This window comes from Ceratotherium simum, chromosome 9, assembly GCF_057802395.1.
Source record: "Ceratotherium simum simum isolate JZ-2026a chromosome 9, ASM5780239v1, whole genome shotgun sequence".
Classification (NCBI taxonomy): domain Eukaryota; kingdom Metazoa; phylum Chordata; class Mammalia; order Perissodactyla; family Rhinocerotidae; genus Ceratotherium; species Ceratotherium simum.
In genome coordinates this window covers 76,641,948-76,656,450 of record NC_141908.1, presented here as the reverse complement: position 1 = coordinate 76,656,450, position 14,503 = coordinate 76,641,948, and the positions used below count along the sequence as shown (strand labels likewise).

Below are 14,503 nucleotides of genomic sequence, written 5' to 3'. Positions count from 1 at the left end.
TTGCCCCCTGCTGTAGCAATCCTTGGAAAGCCCCAGTCCCGAGTTCCTCTACCCTCTCCCTCTCCAACATTGGACTCTGCGTCCATAGGCAGGAGCCATCTTCTTTATGTCTCTTGAACTTGTGGGGGGCCCTTGCCCCTCCCTTCCTGGCCATCTCATCACAGCCTCTGTCAGACGTTGTGTCACATTTGGTAGCACGAGGGAGGAGAGCCAGGTAATGACCTCCCTTCATCCCGGGGAAGTTAGAGGAGACAATAGGCACCCTTAAAAACACTGCTCCCCCAGTGCCACAGCTCAGTAATTTCCAGTCTTCCTTTTATAGTGATGGGGGAATGTTTTTTAGGGGGATGGGGAGAGTACATGTCTGTAATGGCCCTGTCAGCTTGGGAGGTCTCTGGCCACACTGATGAGAGTTTTCTCAACCGAGAATGTGAGGCACTTGGCGCCTTTAGTTCTCGGATGGAGCCATAAGTCCCCAATTCTGGGAATTCAGGAAGAATTCTACTCATGGCTTCAGATGTCTGTGATAGAATCTTTTAAATTGTTCTTCATCCTAGTTATGGGTTATATTTAAATGAACTTTCCTATTTTCCTGTTTGGGAAGTGAGTGGTCTTATCTTGCCCCAGCATCTGAATGATCCAAATCCCGTAGCTTATGTGGCCTGGAGATTAAGTTCAGCATGACCTTCCAACAGACATTCACAAATGCAACTAGAATTAAGAGTACAGTGTGCCGGACTGGGTTGAGTTACATAAGACATATAAGGAAAGGATTCCTTCCTTTGAACTTACACAAGAGCAGCACAGAAAGCATGTAAGTGCTAACATATTTGATAGAGGCTCCGAGCAGGGGAAGATGAGACCATTATGCATGGGCAAGGCTTCAACAAGGAGTGATAGCACTCAGTCTGGGCCTAATAGGGTGAGCAGAATTTGACTAGGAGGACGTGGACGGAAGAGACTAGGTCTGCCGAGTCCCCCCACCTTTCCATCTCTTCTTTTGTAGGTGCGAACGATAAACATGTACAGTGAAATTGACCAAACACCCTACAAACAGGAGATTAATGCCAAGAACCTGATCCAGTGTTGGAAGGAATGTATGGCCAAGTCTTCCTACTCCCTGAGGAAAGTGGCTGTAGAAAAATTCAACTCGGAGAATTACTGGAAGAAGAAAGGGCTGGCCATCATCCCCCTGAAGTATCCTATCGGCTTTCCCGCAGTTGCTCTTGGTCAGGTCAGTTCTCCAAACAGAAACATCAACAGGCGTTGAGGAATTTTCCATTACTGTGGAAAGCCATATGGTTGCAATGCCTGATTGTCACCCTCACCAATGTTGTGCTCAATCGAACTAGCCTTTCTCCAGAGGAGACGAGAGCTCCTTTGCCCTCGTCCCCAGGGTTGGTGACAAGCATTCTTGGGGGAAATCGGGAGACCTGGTGTCTACTCCTGGCCCTGGCATTAAGCAGCTGAGTCAACTCGCTCTGGGCCCCACATTGCTCGAGTGTGAAGTGAGAAGGTGGGAGTGATGGCCACCAAGACTCCTGCTGCAGCCGCTCTGTGATTCTGTGTCGCTTGACCCAGAAATAGAAACAGGAAGCTGCCAGGCATTTGGTGCCCCTCCCCTTTTTGGTGGGTTGTGAACTAAACCCAGAAAAGTAAATCATTTTAATACACTTTTTTAATGACGCTTTTTAGGAGTTTTTTCAGCGTGTGAAATGAAGACTGGAAATCCGTTCTTGTTTAATTTCTGTAACTGAGTAATAAATTCCCTGCTTGGTTGCTAAACCCTGCTTGCTGTTTCCACCTCTTCATTCCTGAATGAAACGTACCCCAAACAGCTGGTGCTCTGCTCTGTTCTTGCTCTTTGTGCAGCAGTGACGTGGGACCCCTAGTATCTGCGTTCTTACACATATGTGTGTGTGTACTCACAGTGAGGCATCATCCTTGTTTTCCGCAGCCTCCTGGGTCGTCTCCACACCCCCCAGCTTTCCAGGGGCAGACTTGACAGGAGGCACGTTCTTATAGATTGTAAAGCACGTTTAGCCCGGAGTGTGGCTGTTTCTGATTACAGCAGCCTTTAATTCTGTTAGTTTCGTTCCTTCTGGATCCCCGTGGGGAGCTCTACAGTTAGATAAGACTACTCCCAAGTTCCCCTCCAACTCTAAAGCACTGTCGTTGTGTGCCAAGATGATTTAGAGGGGCTTAGCTCAGTTTGCAGGAGGACATTAATGCCTATCTGTCCCACCTTATTTGGACAGATCCCTACAGCTACGGGAATATACGTTCACATAAACAACTCTTCCCCCTCTGACCAACCTGTCTGCACTTAACATTGCATCGACCCTCCTCCAACAAACCCCAAACCTAGATAGTTGTCCACCCGGGTCAGAGGGATCCTTGAAAGCACCAGTGGTCTCAAATGCCCACTGAGGAAATAGTAGCTTAAGGAGAATCGTCCTGCCCCAGACTCAAAGTCATCCAGAGACAACCTGGCCTCTTGTGGGGGGATCACGAGGCAGCCCCCGCCCTGCTCTGCTCAGCCCCCTCAGGGCGATGGGAGAAGCGTCTGTGTATATGTGGGCAGTGGTGGAATGGTGGGGATCCTTTCCAGGGAAGGTGTAATTGACAAGCATATGATAATATCCTTCAGAAAGATCATGAAACTATTGTCATCTTTTTTTCCTTAGGCTGCTGCCCTGGTTCACATTTATCTCGATGGGTCTGTGCTGGTGACTCACGGTGGAATCGAGATGGGGCAGGGTGTCCACACTAAAATGGTCCAGGTAAGAATGCAGATATGTGGGTTAAGTTGGGTGTGTGCTTGTAGACGTGTGTGTGAGAGAGAAACTGTGAATGTACACTTTCTGTTCCGAAATGAAAAGGGTAGGAGACTTTAGCCTTGACCCCTTAGGCAGTTAGCAAAAACTGGTAAACAAGCCAGTTTTGTAACTGACCCTCCTAAAAATGGGGCAGAAGAGTCTCAGGTTGTCTTATCGCTGAAGCAGGTTGGTTGTCTGTTTGCTGCTTTCCTTTGGATATAGTAACAAGAGCGTTGTCTTTTTTGAACCTTTGCTGGGTAATAAAAAGATGTGTAAATTCTGTTGTGTTGCTTATTTCTTGCCCTTTTTATAGTAAGAACACTGAACAATTGATAAAATAAATCACAATTGATATTTCTAACCAAACTTTACCAATTTTCTTTTGGCTCATTTACTTTAGATAATTAGCTACCTTTTCTATTTTGCTAATCATAATAGTAATATTACAGATTATAGAACATTTGGAAAAGGCAAAAAATTAGAATAATAAAAAAGACCCTGCACAGTTCCAGCACTTCACGATAATCACTCTTTGGGGGTCTTTCCATGTTTTTTTTTCTTTCTCAAAAAATCACTAACAAGCTATTTATGTAATTGTGTATCCTGGTTTGTTCACCTCTCCTTAAACAGAGTTAGGACTTCCTCCTGTCATTAAGAATTCTTTGCAATCATGCTGTTTAATGGCTGCACGTGGATATTCGTATAATTGACTTAACCATTCCCGGTTGTTGAACACTTCAACGATTGTTTTTGTACATAAACCTGTGATTGGATAAATGATTATTTTCTTATAATAGATTCCCAGAAATGGAATTACTGCATCACAAAGTGTGTCATAACTCATTTGCCACATATTACCAAATTGTTTTCCAGAAGGTATCCATCTCATTACACCACTAACCAACACTGTGTGTTATAGATTGTTAAAAAATCTTAGAAAATTTGATAGGTGAATGATAGTATCTCATTATTGCCTTGATTCGCATTTTACTGATTATAGAGATATTGAATATATATTTTCTTTCACATTATCAGCTACTTGAGAGTTGTTGGTCGTATCTTCTCCATTTTGGGAGTGAGACTTCAGTGTTTTCCATATGGGGCCACCAGAGACCTTTGTTCTAAGCCCCTGCACTCTGTGTAGACAGTCTTCTGAAAGCCAATGATGTGGAAGGGCTCTGTATGCCTGTGTCCTTGTCACGTTGTGGGCAAACTCTATTGAGCTATATTGACTGCGGGAAAGAGGAGAATTTTGGATGAGCTGAAGTTAGCAATGCGATGTTGCTCCCAGCACTAAAACAAAGAAGAGCAAAGCAGCAGCTAAGTCATTGTGTTAGCGAGTGGCGCCAGCACCATTTCCTTCTGTGATCACGCGTGGTGCTGCTGCTTTTCCAAGGCCATTGTCCTTTGTCACAAGAGGCACTCTTTTCCTGGAGCATCTCCAGAAATGTGGATAAGGCATGTCCTGTCTGATAAGGTGGGCTTTGCTAGAATTTGCAGAGCGCGGTGGTAGGAGAGGCCTCCAAGGTGCTGATTTCGTGATGATGAAGACATGCGGCATTTCCTCCTGCCTTGGCTTGTGGCCTCGCCTCCTCTTCCTGAGCTATCGCACATAAGAACGTCAGAGAAAAAGATGTGTGCTCAGGGCTTAGGGTCCAGACTAGCGACAGGGTGTTTAGAAAGAGGAGCTTTTGTGGCTGGAGGAATTCATGGTTCTGTCCTCTTGTCCCCTTCGTGCATGAGGGCTTCACACACCTGCTACCGCGTGGGCGTGTGCTCAGGTCTATGAGTAGGCAAAGTGCTTGAAAAGAAACTGTCTTCTGAAATCCAGGTGGCCAGTCGTGAATTAAGGATGCCGATGTCTAGTGTCCACCTGCGTGGAACCAGCACGGAAACCGTCCCTAATACAAATCCCTCTGGAGCATCCTTGGTGGCGGATCTCAATGGGTTGGCAGTGAAGGTAAAAATCATGGCAATGGTCTCAAATCATTAACCCATCAGGGCCAAGTACGTGGGTGGAGCTCAGAAGATGCTGAGAATGAATCTGGCTCTTATCTCCCTCCCACTCGTCTCGGTGACGCCACCCCCGCCAGCCTGGACCCAGCCCCTTCTCGGGCCTGTTGCTGCTGCAGCCCCCAGCGGCTCCCCTGAGCTGGAAATGCCCCCTCTTTTCTCCCTCCCTCCTGACGTCTCACTGGTCATCAGGTCAATTAACTTCTACTCAGAAATGTCTCTGTGTCTTTCCACTTCCCTCTGGCGGTTACACCGCAGCTGTGACCCAGACACACACCTCTGGTCAGAGCCTTGCGATGACAAGCCAAGCGTGCTGCCAGGGCGGGCTTTCCCACAAAGTAAATCTGCTGTGTTTTAAAACAGTGACTGGTGGTTTGTCAACACTTTTTCTGTTAGGTCGTGACCTCTCAGCGTGGCTACAAGGCCCCCCTCCCAGGTGGCTGTCCTAAGACCAGCTCACCCATCCCCCCACCTCGTGAAGCCCTCACAACACCTCCTACAGGGCTGGTCTCCTCTTTCTCTGTGTGCCCACAGGCTCTCAAATAAGCTGATGTAATGGCACAAATCATGCGGTTTAGGAATTGGTGTTTGCATGAAATGATGATCATAATTTTAACTAAAAAATAACAGTACAATTGAGGTCTTGGGTGGTTCTTACTCTGAACATGCTCACTGCATCACATTCACTCTTCTTTCACAGGTGCAGGCCGCTTTTGACGAAAGCATTAGTCTCTCGGCGACTGGATACTTCAGGTACAAAGACCCTTCACAACGTCCTGTGGAAACCAGCGGTGGGCTCTGGAGGAAGAGTTTCACTTCCGTTTGTAGTTTTGGCAAAAACTGATTTGTACCTTCCGTTAACCCACTGTTAGAAAGAACATTTGGCTGCTACTTAATCCAAATATCCAGAAGGGTTTTTGTTGGGAAAAATAGGCGTGCAAATAAAATGCAGCTGTATTGATGATTCAAGTTGTAGTGGGCAGTTCTAGAGGGTTCTCTGGGGTTGGTGCTTGGAACCCACAGCAGTGGTTGACCTTTTGTTGGAAACTTGGTGTATCCCTTAAATTAAGAAACAAAGGTGAGGAAACGGAAATGAAACCCATAATAAGATAGATACCATTTCACGCCGTCTAGATTGGCAAAGAATAGCAAATTTGACAATAACTGTGTGTTGTCAACGTGTGGAACAACTGGAACTCAGATGCTTTGGGAAACAATTTATCAAATTATTTTAATGGAGAGTGAAGGCCATCAGAGAGCAGGGTGATACGGAGAGTCTTACCTGATTTTGTCACTTTGCCAGTTGTCCTGGGAGTCCCAGGGCCCTGGCTGGCATTCAAGAGTAAGCACCGGAAGCATTGTTCATGGCTCCCTACAGGCTGCGGGGAGCAGAGGAGAGCAGGGTGGAAAGGGCTGGCGAGCTGCTGGCCTGTGCTCCTCTTTTACCAGGTCGTTCACTTGGTGTTCTTAGAGGAGAGCTGGGAGCAGAGCAGGCCAGGGAGACCAGAGCAGTGGCAAAGAATGAGAGGCAAGGGCCTGATCCTTTACTCAGAAGCTGACTCCTGGAGCCGGAAAGACAGAGGAAAGAAAGACAAAGGTGGGCAAGTGTGCACCTTTGAAGTGGTGTTTGGTGTAAGATGCAGGTTGAATTCCCCAAATCTGATGACAACAGGATTACATGATCCACTATTAGCCAAAAGCAATAGGACAGATAATCCTACAGTCAGCAGCTAACTTCCAGGCGTAAGAACTCATTGATAGGGAGCGATTGGATACTTTTATCAGACAAAGCACGTTTAATAAGAAAGAAGTCAATATATATTTATTCATAGGTTGACTGCGTGCATTATGTGCTGGCCCAACATTGCACAAGTGTCCTCCTCTGGTTTGCTGTGCATAGAAATTGAGCACAGCCCCTAAGGGGTCTGTTTACTCATCATGGTCTGCAATTAGGGGACTTGATCACTTAACAACACTCCTCAAGAATTCTGTTTCCTCCAGGGGATATGAGACAAACATGAACTGGGAGACAGGAGAAGGCCATCCTTTCGCATACTTTGTTTATGGAGCTGCCTGTTCCGAGGTGGAAATAGACTGCCTGACAGGTGCTCATAAGGTCAGTACCAATGGGGAGGGTCTTCGAGTTGTGCCCTAGATACACCTCAATTCCGCATTTGCCGTCAATCTGTGCACCGTAGAAACGCCATGACTTTGGCCTAGGGGTAATTTCTCTGTGTCCCCAGAAGGAATAGGAGCTCAGCTGTTGCCTTGGTGCCATGGTTACTTCCATGGAAAATACCAGTGTCCTCTCTTCTTCATTTCCCTGGTGCTTTTACATGGAATCAGGAAAGAAACCGCTTAAAGGAAGCAGCACAGCCTAAAGGGAGCGTCTTGTAGACTGCTGGGACAACCAGAAATCCTGACCTCTTCTGTGAGCTGCCATCATATGACCTTCTTAGAGGAGTTCATGAGCATATCTGCTAACAAGGACCACGGGCCAGCCCGGGGAAGCTAGTGGCCAGCTTTCGATATCTTTTATCCAGCTAGGTCCTGCTCTTTTTGTTTTAAGAGCATCTTTATGCTTTTAGAGGATGCTAGGAGGAGACGCACACACACACTCAGACACACACATTCCTCCTTCATGGACTCATGCAGCTTCTCCTCTTGTAGCTGGGCCTTTGGGGGTAAACGAAGCCACTTAACTGGCCACGGTCAATAATAGTAAATGATCGTCAATACGTTAAATGAGACGGTGATGCCCTCACAACTGTCATGTGTTTATCTGTCCAAAGACCTACCCAGAAGCAAGCTCTCGTTCTTGGTATTACTAAACATCCTTTGTGACTACGTCTTGCAATGTGATGAGGTGTATGTGTTCATTTAATGTGTCTCCAGCATGTATGTTTTTTAAACTGTCGTCAGCCTAATCTTTGAAATTATCTACACCTCTATTGAACCTGCCCACTCAAGAATCTGCGTTGTCTAGATTCTAACTCAGACCAGTCTCTTTGGGGAACCTTGGACGGGCACAAAACAGTGATCACTTTAAGCATGATTGTCACGCCAGAGCAGCTGTGCTGTGTTAGGGAGTGTAGTAGAAAGTTCTCTCATGCTGATTTCTGCATTCGTTCTCCTTCAATGAAAAAGTTGGTGAAACTTACTCATTTGGGTTTTCTATATGCCCTTGTTAAGATCTAAGAACAAGGCAATAATTAGCCTTGGTATGAAATTTTAAGGTGTGTTCTTATAACTTACTTAAACAATCTTAAGAGATGTATTAAATAGTCTTATCAGATGCCCTCACAAAAGCTAGGTCTGTAGCTTGGATTGGGTATCACCCCTAGGCAAAACGGGGCCCTGCCTGGAGACTGTTTCTCAGTCATTCTCCTCATGTTGACAGAATTGCTCTCATTCCTGCAAAATTTCCCTTGCTTTGAACTTACAGCTATATATTAGTTATCTATTGCTGTGTAACAAATTACCCCCAAACTTGGCAGCTGAAAATAGCAAATGTGTGTTACCTGACACCATTCCTGAGGGTCAGGAGTCTGGAGTGGCTTATCTGGGTGATTCTGGCTCAGGATTTCTCATAAGGTTGCCATCAAGCAACCATCTCAAGGTGGCTGGAGAATCCGATTCCAAGCTCCATCACACGGCTGTTGGCAGGAGGCCTCAGTTTCTCACCGGCTGTTGGCCAGAGGTTTCCACTCTTTACCCCATAGACCTCTCTGTAGGTTGCCACAGTGTCCTCCTGACATGAAATCTGTCCCCTGCCATGTGATTTGGTCCAAAGGAAAAAGAGAGAGAGTATGAGCAAGTGAGAGAGCACCCACGACAGAAGCGACAGAAGCCACAGTCTTTTATAGCCTAGTATTGGGGTGATGCACTGTCACTTCTGCCGTATCCTGCTGGTCACACAAACCACCCTGGTAGAGTGTGGGAGGGGGCCACATAAGGGTGTTAATACCAGGAGGTGGGGATCCTTGAAGGCCATCTTGGAGGCTGGCTACCACAACCTGGAACATCTCTCTCCAGCCCTATCAAAAGACAATGACAAATGGTTGTAAGTCCACAGCTTTGACACAAAAGCTTCACTAACACTGCAGCCTTGAGAGCACCTGCCCTCACCTCCCGCTGAGGCCACTGGTGTCCTGGAAAGCCAGCCTTGCTAAATGGTGTCAAAGAGAACTTGACAGTTTTCACCGTGTCTTTAAATAAGAGAGGTGAGTTCCTGAGGTTTTATTTTAGTAAAACGTTCTGGATCACTATCGGATTTCTTAAGAAAACTGTTGGATGAAAGTCCCAGATCAAATAAGGAAACTCTTGGGTTTCCTTTGTTCCGTTAGTGATCATAAGTAGAATCTGTTTGCCATGGCAGAAGCCACTATGTCACATAAAAGAAGGGACAGACTTGCTGGAGAGCAAAGGTGTTACCAGCAGCCTGGTGGGGCCTGTTGTATTCCTCCTCATTTGTAGGTTATCAGGAAACTTTTGGTCACGAAGTTGTACTGTCAGATTTATTTTATCTTCTGCTTTAAAAATGAAAAATCTAGAACGGCAGATAGCAGTTGAAGGACATTTTTGCTGATGCACCAAGTTCTGTGGTTCAGTAAACGTCACCCAGCACCTGGACTCTGGCTGTTGGGTTGGGTGGGAGCCACAGTGTTTCTCAACCAAGAGTCCGGAGGGCCATCGACGTTTTCTGTGTCATGTTATGTCTGTTGTTGTGGATTAAACTCAATATGTTGCATCGCTTAGCTGGACTCAAAGTCAAGTAAATATTTTTCTCTCCTATTGTTTCCAAGAAAAACGATCAGTGCTTAAGCCAGTGGATTATTTATATGTCTTTGACAGTTATACATAATAAACTTTGTAAGACAATAAAATTTTTGTTGCTTCTTTCTCCTGAAATATAATGTGGCCCAAAGAAAGATTCTATACCAAGGTCATCCTGGCAGGAACTGTTTCTCAGCTTTTCTCCATAAGTGTATTCATTAAAATAAACATTTTTTGTTGTTGTTGTTACTAGAACATCAGAACAGACATTGTCATGGATATTGGCTACAGTATAAATCCAGCCCTTGACAGAGGCCAGGTATGTACACTGATCTGCCTCCTTCCTCTCTGTAAAGCCAGAACTGCTGTGAGATCTGCAGGGAAAACCTTCCATCCGGCTTGGTCATCATTGTATCTTTCTACCCTGTCATCAGATCTTTCTATTCAGGCCAGCCACAGAACTCACACCTCTTATTGTTTAAAATTGGGCAGGAAACTAGGGTGTTTTAGGTAGTTTTTGAAGAAACATACAGTCTGTGATTGGGGAGCTTGAACGAGGCAGGACTGAGCCTGGAGGTGACAAAACGAGCCCACACCTTGGGGTAGAAGCAGAATGTTGTGCTGAGCGCCGAGCCTTGGGCGTGTGACTGACTCGAGCTTCGAGGAGCGTACAGTTGGGCTGGGGTAACAACGTCACACAGTTACAGCAGCAGCTATTGGTAGGTAGTCTAATTGGCTGCAGGCATTTTTTGTTTAAATTTGAAATAATTGGCAAGATTGAGAAATCACAAGCTGTTTTACATACATATTCAAATGTCTAGCATCTCTTGGGACACAGCAAGTTCACTGGAGCTCCATTTCCACGAGGACAAGTGAACTGGCTGCCTCTTTAGAGAGTCATGCTCTCCTTCTAGGATGCAAGACCCACCTGGAAGCCTCACTCACTGTCTTTACCTGCCCGCACCTGTGGGCCATTCCGCTCACTACCTCCATTGAGAACATAATCTGGGGCAGTCTCCCTCTGATCTCGCCTGTGTCGCTGGAGAATGGGGAGAATGTGTGGGTTGGAGAAGTCAAGCAGGCTTCAGGGAGGAGGTGGGCGTGGACAAGGGATTCAAGGAATGAACAGGGAAAGGCTTTCTGGGTGGGGAGGTTGAGGCACCAACAGAGAAAGAGGTGAAATGCAGCACCTGTGTGTTCACGGCTGAGGAGAGGGCTGATGGCAGTGGTGAGCGCCTGTGTCAGCGGCGTGGCCGTGAGGTTGAGGGGGAGAATGAGAGAGGGCGGGTTGGTGAAGGCTCTGCGGACACAGGCACCTAAGTAGGTGGAGGTGACTGGCCCGGGGCGTGGTCTGGACTTTTAGGAAGATTCCTCTAACCTCGTGGTAGAGAAGAACATCCTGCCAGTAGACAGAAGTGAGGATGGAGAGTGGGGGTGGGGGGGGCACTATGGCCCCGGGAAGGAAGTAAAGGAAGAAGAGACCCAGAAGTCAGAAAAACGAGTGGAGAGGTAATTTTGGCCGCGTGCAAACCTCTGAGAACTGGAGCATTTTAAAGCTGTAGTGGAAGCTTAGAGAGCACACGGTTCAGACCCTTCCTGTTACAAGCAAAGAAACTGCGTCCAGAGACGTGAGGCCCGCCAGCTGGGGAGCAAGGATGGTGGATGACAGGACCGGATTCTCAGCCCTGGGAGCCTCTGTGCTCGGGGCTGTGGGCAGATCCGCAGAGAGGGTGTCCCCTGTCCCCAGGCAGGAAAAATGAGGGCGTTTGGGCTCCAGGCTATAATTTTAGTGCCAAACTGAGATTCAAACTCAAGTCTTTTGACTTGGAACTTAGCGCTGAATAAGTTTAGAAATGCTTTTCAGTAAACTTTTAAGTAAATTTTGAGAGACGTGCTCCAAGACATGCTGAAAACCCTCTTAAATGGTATTTTAAAAATTCAAACAAACAGCATGAAGTGAAGTGCTACTGTTGCTGTATTTTCTCATCTGTGGAAATTGTTGTGTTTTTTCCCTCCCTCGGGTTGAAGGCGCGTTTATTCAAGGCATGGGACTCTATACAATAGAGGAACTGAAGTATTCTCCTCAGGGTGTCCTGTACAGCCGTGGTCCAAACCAATATAAAATCCCGGCCATCTGTGACGTCCCCACAGAGCTGCACATTTCTTTTTTGCCTCCATCTCAAAACTCAAATACCCTGTATTCGTCTAAGGTAAGGTCTGCTCGAGGAATAAATGCATGTTTGTGTGATATCTGTGTCGGGGGTGCGGTGGGCTTCATTCATCTCTTTGTTGTCTGGGGTTTTTACCAGGATTATAGAAGAAGAACCCCTATTAAACATTTTAATTAGGAACTAATTTAACAGCATTATAAATTAAAAAGAAATTACTCCATCTTAGACCCTAATACAAACTACTGTTACCATTTTGCCTGATTTTTTGTTTTGCAATAATCATCTTCGCAACCATATCTGCCTTCTCCATCTGGGATCATTTCCTTAAGCTGGAATCCTAAGCATGAGAATACTGTGTTAAAATGTTAAATTACTTTGTTAAAGGAAACAGTTGCATATGTAATATTGAATGTTTTATGTATGCATATACACACATATGTACCTATAGATTCACATCTCCGTATATATACATGCATATACAGAGAAGGAGAGTCACAGTCTAGTTGACTTGTTTCCCTCCCAGGGTTTGGGTGAGTCTGGGGTGTTCCTGGGGTGTTCGGTGTTTTTTGCCATCCATGACGCGGTGAACGCAGCACGACAGGAGAGAGGCCTGTGCGGACCCTTGAAGCTCAACAGTCCACTGACCCCGGAGAAGATTAGAATGGCCTGTGAAGATAAGTTCACAGAAATGGTACGTTCTACTCATGAAATTCTAGATTTTTGTCCCCTGTCCTTGTGGTCAGTGTCATTAACCCACCGTGGTGGCTTTCCATGGAAGAAAAGGGCATTTGAGCAGGAGAAGAGCAGAGTGGCCCTTGGATTGCATTTGTCATCAGCCCGTCCCTGCCCGGCCCACAGTCGGGCTCAGGTCTACAGCATTTGGAGAAAGAAAGTTATTCTTCATTCATCAGTTGTGTGTTCCTCCCTTGTTTTGATCCCTTCCCAGAACACCTTGGTCAGGAGCAGAAGTTCAGGAAGTGTGCTCTGAACCTAAGACCCCCAGGCCAAGCATATGGGCCACTCCACCAGTCTCTCTCCCTCCACCACAGACGGCCACTGGGAAGGTGTGGGCAGTTCCTGGTTTGAACACGGAGTGGGAAGGGCTCTCTCTGGCCCGACCCCAATAGCAGGAGTCCCTCCTGTGACACCGCTGCCGAGAAACGTCTCAGCTGCCCTTGGTCATTTTCAGTGACGAGATTTTAACTGTGGAGGAAGTCATGACGATCACAGTGACCTCTCTGACTATCAACAAGTCGTTCCTTCTACTGGGAGTAGAGCCCCTGTTACACCCCCTCCTATGCTGGCTCCTTATGGAGCCCGCTAGCCTTTCCTAAGCCCCACGAGTCACCTCTTCACTCTGGAGAAACACAGAGACTGACTCCACTTTTCACTTGTCCCCCTTCAAGGGTGAGATGACCCTTGTAGCTGCCCCCCTCCGGTCCTCTCATGGATGCCTCCACATTCTCAGGCTGCCCTTCCAAGACCTCCCATTGTCCTGGGTGCCCTCTGGGAACTTTTTATCCTATTCTATATTTTGCTACTTTTCGCCTCTCACAAACATTTTCCAAGTTGCAAACATCCAAATTTGTTCTTTTATTCTAGATTCCAAGAGATGAACCTGGATCCTATGTTCCTTGGAATATACTCATATGAGTCAAATACAAACTTCTGAGAAAAAAGGGGTGACTTTTCCAACACAGCAATCTGTCCGGTCTCTGCACTATGAGATGCTAGATCTGAAGGACAAATTTCATAGTTCCGAATCATTTCACAGAATATGGCTTTTATATGACACTGATTTTAAATGTTCCATTTAAATTTGATAGATATGCTTAAGTGATTTAGAAATCATATTTTAAATGGCATAAATACTAACTGGTTTCCTCTGGAATGATATTCTCCACTACTCTGTGCCTTAAATCCATCCAGCTGAACGGAATAGAAGATGATGGCTTGTGCGTGATGTGTACTTGGCTTGTATCCACCAACAGAAATTATACTGTCTGCTGAAAGGCAATTTTCTCAATACTTGTATTAGTGGTATGAACTGTAAACTTGTCATTTTCTCATTGTCCCCACCTGCCATCACCATCCTTTTCTTGTCTGAAGGGATCCTGGCACTGGATCTAAAGAGTCTGTGAGAACAAAGAAAAAAATAAATAAATAATTGGACTTCATCAAAACTAAAAACCTTTTTTTCTGCCTCAATTCACACTAAAAGAACTTGAAAATACAGACCACAGAATGAGAGAAAATATTTTCAAACCATATAACTGATAAAGGTTAAATATGCAGAATACAGTAAAAAAAACTCTTATAAGCCAACAGTAAGAAGATAAATTACCCAATTTATAAATGGGCAAAGAGGGGCCGGCCCGGTGGCATAGTGGTTAAGTGTGCATGCTCCGCTGTGGCGGCCCTGGGTTCGCAGGTTCAGATCCCTGTTGTGCACTGACACACCGCTTCTCAAGCTGTGCTGTGGCGGCATCCCATATAAAGTGGAGGAAGGTGGGCACGGATGTTAGCCCAGGGCCAATCTTCCTCAGCAAAAAGAGGAGGATTGGCGACAGATGTTAGCTCAGGGCTAATCTTCCTTACAAAAAAAAAAAATTAAAAATGGGAAAAGTAATCGAATAGACATTTTTCAAAAGAAGGTATATAAATGGCCAGGAAGCATAATCAAATATGCTCAAACTCATTATTCATTAAAGAAATGCAAATCTA

The 14,503-nt window shown here is 45.9% G+C and overlaps 1 protein-coding gene across 1 annotated transcript in view; it reads left to right on the top strand.

The window, feature by feature from the left end:
* LOC147916346 (aldehyde oxidase 1-like) overlaps positions 1-13,537 on the top strand; it is a 61,258-nt gene extending 47,721 nt beyond the window's left edge. Inside the window, exons 26-35 of the mRNA XM_087435568.1 lie at positions 1,007-1,234; positions 2,688-2,783; positions 4,651-4,779; positions 5,533-5,585; positions 6,834-6,948; positions 9,862-9,927; positions 11,036-11,042; positions 11,637-11,818; positions 12,303-12,470; positions 13,382-13,537. Coding sequence (XP_087291694.1) covers positions 1,007-1,234; positions 2,688-2,783; positions 4,651-4,779; positions 5,533-5,585; positions 6,834-6,948; positions 9,862-9,927; positions 11,036-11,042; positions 11,637-11,818; positions 12,303-12,470; positions 13,382-13,432 — 1,095 coding nt within the window. The 3' untranslated portion in view covers positions 13,433-13,537. The remainder of the gene's footprint in view (positions 1-1,006; positions 1,235-2,687; positions 2,784-4,650; positions 4,780-5,532; positions 5,586-6,833; positions 6,949-9,861; positions 9,928-11,035; positions 11,043-11,636; positions 11,819-12,302; positions 12,471-13,381) is intronic.
* The last annotated feature ends 966 nt before the right edge of the window (positions 13,538-14,503 follow it).